Source organism: Cricetulus griseus, chromosome 5, assembly GCF_003668045.3.
Source record: "Cricetulus griseus strain 17A/GY chromosome 5, alternate assembly CriGri-PICRH-1.0, whole genome shotgun sequence".
In the NCBI taxonomy this organism is placed as follows: Eukaryota; Metazoa; Chordata; class Mammalia; order Rodentia; family Cricetidae; genus Cricetulus; species Cricetulus griseus.
In genome coordinates this window covers 182,075,854-182,083,564 of record NC_048598.1, presented here as the reverse complement: position 1 = coordinate 182,083,564, position 7,711 = coordinate 182,075,854, and the positions used below count along the sequence as shown (strand labels likewise).

Genomic DNA, 7,711 nt, shown 5'->3' with positions numbered 1-7,711 from the left:
GAGGATGCGGAGGAATGAACCCAGTCCTGCTTTGGAGGGAAAGGGGTTTGGATTAAGAAGCTGTAGGAAAACTTGGAAAGCTTGTTCTTTTAGGGTACTGAGTCTCCAGGTTCAGAGGTCTCTAAGGCCTCTGAGGACCAAAACTCTTTTCATCACAATAGTTAAGATTTGTCTTTTCTTGCTAGAATTCTCTTATGTGCACAATGGAATTTTCCAGAGACTGTGAGACTTGTGATATCACACAGCCTCACAGAGATGGAAAAGCTGCTGTTTTTCATTCAAAGACACACTAAGGGACCGGTGAAAATTTCTAAGTGTCACTCTGGGGCTGGAGAGATGACTCACTCGGCAGTTAAGAACAGCAGCAGTTCTGGAAGAGTACCATGTTGGGCAGCTCACACGGTGCCAGGATCTCCAGCTAATCTAATGCCCTCTTCTGGCCACTCACACATAATATACATGTGCACATACCTGTAAATAAAAACTTTAAAAAAAAGTGTCACTCTTACATATGAGCTTTTTGGAAAACAGTGATTTTCATAAATAGTATTGCCTGACAGCAAATGAGGTTTTAATTGCTATTTTAATAAACAATTTAATAAAACATTCTAATTAAGGCAATTTGGGGAGGAAAGGGTTTATTTTAGTGTACACTTAAAAGTCACACTATATCACTGGGGGAAGACAAGGGCAGGGACTTGAGGCAGAAAGTAGGAACCACTGAGAAAGTCTGTTCACTGGTTAACGTTCAGTGCCACCTGCCTAGGAACTGATGCCTGTCACACATCTAGACAACCTCGGACAGACAAGGCCACAGGCCAATCTCATCTGGGCAGTCCCTCAATTAAGACTCTCCCTCAGACAGCCCTCAGCTGTGCCAAGCTGACAGCTAAAGATCATTTGGACACATCAAACCTTTCTTGGTTGTAATCTCCCATAGATGTAAGCCATAAACAAAAGCTCTTTGGGTTCCCAAGTATCTATGAGGAGTATGAAGAGGGTCTTGGAACTTGAATCAGGTTTAAGATGTAGTTCAAAAAGAATATTTTATTTTGATTTTTTTTTTTTGAGATAAACTCTGTGTTGCTCAGGCTGGTAAACGCCCCGTAATTCCTTCCTTCTGGGCCTCCCAAGTGCTAGGATTACAGTTGTGAGCTAACAGGGAGATCACCGTAGCTATTTGAAGACGAAGCTGCAAACCAGACCACAGGCTTTTAGCGTAATTTCAGGTCCCAAACACTGTTAACACATCTCCAAACGTTTGAACATGTTTACAGGCTGCCCCGGCAGATTCACTCCAAGCTCCTAATGCTGTGTTCCGAGGCTAAAAGCTTGAGTGAACTTTAAGCACTTTATCTTGCCTTATGCAGAGACAGAGAGAGAGCTGTTTAAACAGCTCCTTCAGCGCTGAAAGCTGTCAGCTGTTACTTCATTGCTAAACGTTGCATCCCAGAACCTCCGGCTGCTCTGTGAAGAAGCCACATCTGACCCAAAGGCCAAGGCCCGAGAGCCATCCGCCAGGGACCTAGAGCTTCCGAGCCCTTTAACAACTGCCGGGTTCCAAGTGGCCCGCGCGCGATCTTTGATCTTCGGGTCCTGTGGGAAGAGAACACCGAGAACTACTCCAGCTTGTTAGGGCCACTGGGACCCTTGTCCAACGACCGACGGCTCAGGTGCCCCGGAGCATAAAGCAATGATGCCCGAGGCTTGCGGCCCAGCTCAGGCTGAGGCCGGGCCTTCCTCCTAGGGTTCTAGCTCGGGCTGGCAGCAGGAGCGCCGTGAACACCAGCAGATGCGCAGATGCCACCACCAAGGCCACTAGGAGCGGGCCACGGGACCGCAGCTGTCCCAGCAGGCCTTGCGGGGCTCCCCCACCCCCGTGTGCGGCGGCGGAGCAGGCACGAGGCTCGAGGCGAGCAGCACGTGCAGGGCCTGGCCCCACCCTATTGCGTGGCACCGCGTGATTGGGCGGCCTCGGCAGGGGGAGGGGCAGGGCTTCTGGAACGGTCGTTGTGGCGCGCTGGGCAGGGGGCTTCGATTGAGGCTTTTGCCGCCTTTGGAGCTGGGCAGTTGAGGCCGCTCCTGGGCGCCGAGGATGTTGCGCAAGCTCACGGTCGACCAGATCAACGACTGGTTCACCATAGGCAAGACTGTGACCAATGTGGAGCTGCTGGGCTTGCCGCCCGCCTTCCCTGCCGAGGCAGCCCGGGAGGAGGCGCTGCGCCCCGATGCAGCCCCCGGCGATGCCCCTGTGGTCCAGGCCCAGGTTCCAGGTCCAGTTGTGGCCACAGCACCGGCCCGGCCAGCTTCAGCCTCCGGGAGGTAGGGAGACCGGGAGGGGCTTGTGAGGAGGGCCTGCAAGCCGCGAGGAGCATCGTGTATGGAGCTCCAGCCCTCAGCAAACAGGTGCCTGCCCAGGTTTTCCTGCAAGCGGCTGAGCCTCCCAAGAATCTGGTGGTTTGTGTGTTGGTTTATTTATTTACTTATTTTAATTCCCTGCCTGTTTTTTGTTTTGTTTTGTTTTTTGGGTTTTTTTTTTTTTTTTTTTTTTTGGCTTTTTCTTTCGTAACAGGCTGTTGTGTAGCCCAGCCTGGCCTCAACTTCTGCCTCCAAGGATATAACCTTGCATTTCTCATCCTCTGGCCTCCACCTCCCCAAGTCTTGAGATTACAGGTGTATTGACCCCAGCCCCAGGTTCATAGACTGCTTTACAAACTTTCATTGCAAAGATTCTTTGTGTGCGTGCGTGCGTGCGTATGTATATTTGTGCCAGGATACCGTATCAGAGTGTCCTTCCACTATGTCGTCTCCTGGGGATTGAACTCGGGTCATTGGGATTGCTGGCAAGTGCCTTTACCCAGCTGAGTCATCTCACTGACCAGGTGCTGCCTACCCTCCTTTCTAGAGGTTTATTTATTTTTGAGATGGGGGTGGGTAGGGCTGGAGTTCGAGGTTATTGTGAGCCAGCTGGCCTGGGTGCTGGGAATGAAACTCGGGTCTTCTGTAAAACCATTATACACTTTTAATCCCTGGTCCTTCTCTCTCTTTCGACTCCCCAGACACTGACTTCTGAAGTTAGTTGTGGGTTTCCAGAAACCCTGTGCAGAGTTACCGGAATATCCACGTCCTTCTGCACTGGCCACTGTTATTAGGGAACACTCATTGTGTGGCAAAGGATTATCATTTAGACTCCTCCAGGGGCCCTTGGGTCTTTTGTGGTGTTGCACACGTGGCGTGAATTTGGACATGTGGTGGTGCACATCTGTCACCATCTTGGTGGTATTAGCAGCAAAAATCTGTGTACTCTACCTGTTTTGTTTTTTTTTTTTTAACCTCTCCTTAACCTTTGATAGCTAATGATAGTGGGTTTTTTTTTTTTTTTGATTGTTTTGTTTTTTGTTACCATCTTTTCCTTCTCCAGAGTGCTGTGTGGTTGGAACCACACAATGTCAGCCCTCTGAGACTCTGCTTTCCTTAGTAATATGTGGTTGAGGTTCCATATCTTTTAAAAATTATTTATTTCTATGTGCATTGGTGTTTTGTCTGCACGCATGTCTGTGTGAAGGTGTCAGCTCTTGGAGTGACAGACAGTCGTTAGCTGCCATGTGGGTGCTGGGAATTGAACATGGGTGCTCTGGAAGAACAGTCACTGCTCTTAACCGCTGAGCCATCTCTCCAGTCTGAGGTTCTATATCTTTATGGTGGTTTTTAGCATAGATTGATGTCCCACTGGCTGGATGTAGCATATTTATCTACTGATACACATCTTGGTGGTTCTCCAGTTCTGGAAGTTATGAATGAAGCTGTTGTAAACATCTGTGTGCAGGTTTTTGTGGAGATGTATGTTTCCAGTACATTGTACATTTCAGTAGGTAAATCACAAAGAGTTTGATGCCTAGCTCCTTGTTGGGTTTTATTTTATTATTATTTTAAACTTATGTGGCATTGTGAGTATTCCATTTATGAGTGCCTACAGAGGCCAGAAGAGGGTGTCAGATCCCTGGGATTGGGATGGTGGGTGCTGGGAACTGAACTCCAGTTCTTTGGAAGAACAGCAGTGCTTTTAACCACCAGCCATCTCCCCAGCCCCTCTGTTCAGTTGTGTTAACCTTTTGCCTCTCACTGTCTTTGAGTTAAGCGTCCTCTTCCAGTTGCATGTGGATGTGAGGACAGCCTCTGTGTAGAAAAGACCTGGATGTGGCAAGTAGAAAGCCCAAGCTTGGTACCTCTCTGCTACTCCCGCCCCAAATCCAGCACACTCTGCAGTTGTTGGGGGCGTCTTTCTTTTATTTATTTACTTGGTTTTTTGAGACAGGGTTACTCTATGTAGCTTTGGAGCCTATCCTGGCACTCGCTGTGGAGACCAGGCTGGCCTCAAACTCACAGAGATCCTCCTGCCTCAGCCTCCCTAGTGCTGGGATTAAAGGCATGCATCACCAACGCCCGGCGCCTTTTGTTTTTAATAAAAGTTATTTGAGATAGTGTTTTACTATTTTGCCCAATTTGATCTTGAGCTGAGCATAAGTTATCTTCTGCCATAACCTCATAGGCACTGTGGTTGTAGGTTTGCTCCACCAACTCAAATGTCTCTTCAATTTTAAAAAATTATTTATCCTTCTCTATTTCTGTGTCATATAGATGTGTGTGCTCGCTTTGGCAGCATATACACTAAAATTGGAACACTACAGAGAATATACATAGGGTGTGTGTGTGTGCCGTCTGTGTGTGTGTGCACTCGTGTGCATATATGTGTGCAAGTATGTGTAAACAAGTTATGGTCTGTGTGTGGAGGTCAAAGGACGACCTTCGGGAGCACTTCTCACCTTGTACCTTGTTGGCTCAGGTTTTCTCTTGATTCTGTTTATCCATGCTAGCTGGCTGGAGAGCTTCTGGACAACTCTGGTGTGTCTGCCTCTCTGCTCACCTCAGGAGTGCTGGGTTACAGATGAGTGCCACTTTATTGGGCATTTTATGTGGGTTCTAGGGTGGAACCCAAGTCATCAGGCTAGTGTGGCAAGACGGGGTTTCTCTGTGTAACAACCCTGGCTGTCCTGGTACTCACTGTGTAGAGCAGGCTGGTCTTGAACTCACAGGAATCCACCTGCCTTTACCTCCCAATTGATGAGATTAAAGGCGAGTGCCACCCACCACTGCCCAGCCAGTGTTTTAATTTTTAAAAGTTATTCTTGTTAGCATTACTTCAGTCTTTGTACAGTGAAGTTCAGCTTTTAGAGCTTTGGTAATTTTTGTTTTTTGGGGGGAACCTGGTAATTTATATTTTTTTCAGACTTTATTTCCTTGAATTACTCTGGTAAATGATTTTGTGTCATAGCCCTACTTAAGATTCTACCACTGCCTTAGGCTTCCCTGAAGAATTGTAATGCCTTAATTCATTTATTTTGATACTGGAACTAAAATATGTTTTGACCTTGTCAGAAACTAAAAGTTCATTCATTCATTTGCCATTTTAATTTCTAAGGAACAATTTTTAAACTCTCCAAGTCATTATGGACTGAGATTTGTTAAATCAAAGTGAATTTTCAGAGCAATGAAATGACAAAAGGTAAGTGTGCCATTAAAAAAATAGACTGGCATATACCAAATTACTTTGTCAAATTGCCATAGCCATTTTAACTTGCCTGCCTAATGCATTACTAACAATGCTTTTCTGAGAGGTGGCATTTCTCTGCAGTGCCTTCCTGGACTCTAAATACATGCATGTCCACTCAGAATGCAGCTACGACATTTAGTCCTTAACATCAATGCTTTGACGTTATTGGACTCTTATCAGCTAATCATCTGTGATGATTTTATAAAGGAAAAATGGATTTGGTTGGCAAAGTGACATGCCTGATTCTGTGGCAGAGTGGGTTGCAACCTCTGAACATGGAGTTTTTCATGGAGCAAAGCTCCTTTTTAAAAGATGTATTTTATGTGTATGAATGTTTTGCCTGATGTATGTGTTTACACCATGTGAGTGCCTGGTATCCAAGGAGGCCAGAATAGGGGGTTGGAGCCCCTGAAACTGGAGTTTTAAATGGTTATAAGCCACCATGTGGGTGCTGGGAATTAAACCCAGGTCCTCTGGAATAGCAGCCAGTGCTCTTAGCCTTTGAGACATCTCTCCAGTCTTGTAAAAGGGGATTTTGCTGGTATAATTAAGATTAGATACTTTACATTTATTTACTGTGTGGTATGCATGCATGCATGAGCATTCACGTGTATTTGTATGGGTGTGTGTGCCGCAGCATGCATGTGGAGGCCAGAGGCTAATTTGCAGGAGTCAATTCTCTCCCTGCACTATGTGGGTTCTGGGGATTAAATTCAGATTGTTAAGGTTGCCTGACAGCAAACATCTTTACACTCGGAGCCATTTTGTTGGTACCAGACCTTTTTTTTTTTTTTTTTTTTTTTTTTTTTTTTTAAATTGTTGTACTTGAATAAAGCAAGCTATCCTCTATGACGTCATTGTGCCATTGGCAGAAGGCCTTTGGACTCTGAGTCTTTGATTCTTCCTGGGTCTCTAGCTTGTTTGCCTACCTGTAGTTATTGAACTTTCTCTTTTATGATTGTGTGAGCTGATTCCTTAAAATAAATCCCTCCAAACACATGCTTTACAGGCATTTCACTAAGAATTCCTACTGTATCAAGCAAAAGGTGTTTAGACTAGTGTGTAGAGGAAAGGTAAGAATGACTGTTGCATTTGAGATTTTTAAAAATGATTTATTTATTTAATTTTATTGCATTAATGTTTTGCTTCTGTGGGAGTGTCAGACCCCTGGTACTAGAGTTACAGACGGATATGAGCTGCCATGTGGGTGCTGGGAGAAAGAGCCAGTACTCTTAACTGCTGAGTCATTTCTCCAGCCTCAGGAGATATTTTATATGTAAGCATGCATGCATGCATGTATGTATGCATATATGTATTGTTTTGAGACAAATTCTTGCTCTAACTACACGATGGCCTCAAATGTACAATTTCCATCCCCAGCCTCTCAAGTGCTGGGATTAAAGGCGTGTGTCCTCAAGGCTGGGAATATGCTTTCTTTTTAAATCCTGGGGATTGAACCCAGTTCCCTATGCATGCTAGCTAAGCACACACTGAGCCCCAACCCAACCCTTGGACATGTTCTCATGATAGGGACACCAACTTCATAGCAGAGTCAGAAATAGGATGTGAGCCGGGTGGTGGTGGTGCACACTTTTAATCCCAGCACTTGGGAGACAGAGGCAGGCAGATCTCTGTGAGTTCGAGGCCAGCCTGGTCTACAAAGTGAGTTCCAGGACAGCCAGGACTGTCATACAGAGAAACCCTGTCTCAAAAAAAAAACAAAAACAAAAAAACAAAAAAACAAAAAACAACAACAAAAAAACCTTTCAAGCAAGTACCAATTTGTCATAGGTGACACAGAAGTTTCTGTCAGAGCAATTAGAAGGTGCTGCCATCAAAAATGAAGAGACGCCTTTGAAAGACCTGGTGTGTGTGTGTGTGTGTGTGTGTGTGTGTGTGTGTGTGTGTGTGTGTGGTGGTGGGGTTATCACACAGATTTGATTTGAACAGGTAAACTTTGACTTGAAATTTAGCCATAAATGTAGTTCATGGGGTTGAAAGCAGTCAGGCGGGAGCTGTACATTGGGGGTAAGATTCTAAGCCCGGTGTGACAGGAGCGCCGAGACTGTGGGATGGTAGGTCCCATGGGGAATATAGGGA

At 45.7% G+C, this 7,711-nt stretch overlaps 1 protein-coding gene across 1 annotated transcript in view; it reads left to right on the top strand.

Moving 5' to 3' along the window:
- Positions 1–2,095: 2,095 nt before the first annotated feature.
- Positions 2,096–7,711, top strand: part of Tdrd9 (tudor domain containing 9) — a 92,131-nt gene continuing 86,515 nt past the window's right edge. Inside the window, exon 1 of the mRNA XM_027416694.2 lies at positions 2,096–2,322. Coding sequence (XP_027272495.1) covers positions 2,096–2,322 — 227 coding nt within the window. The remainder of the gene's footprint in view (positions 2,323–7,711) is intronic.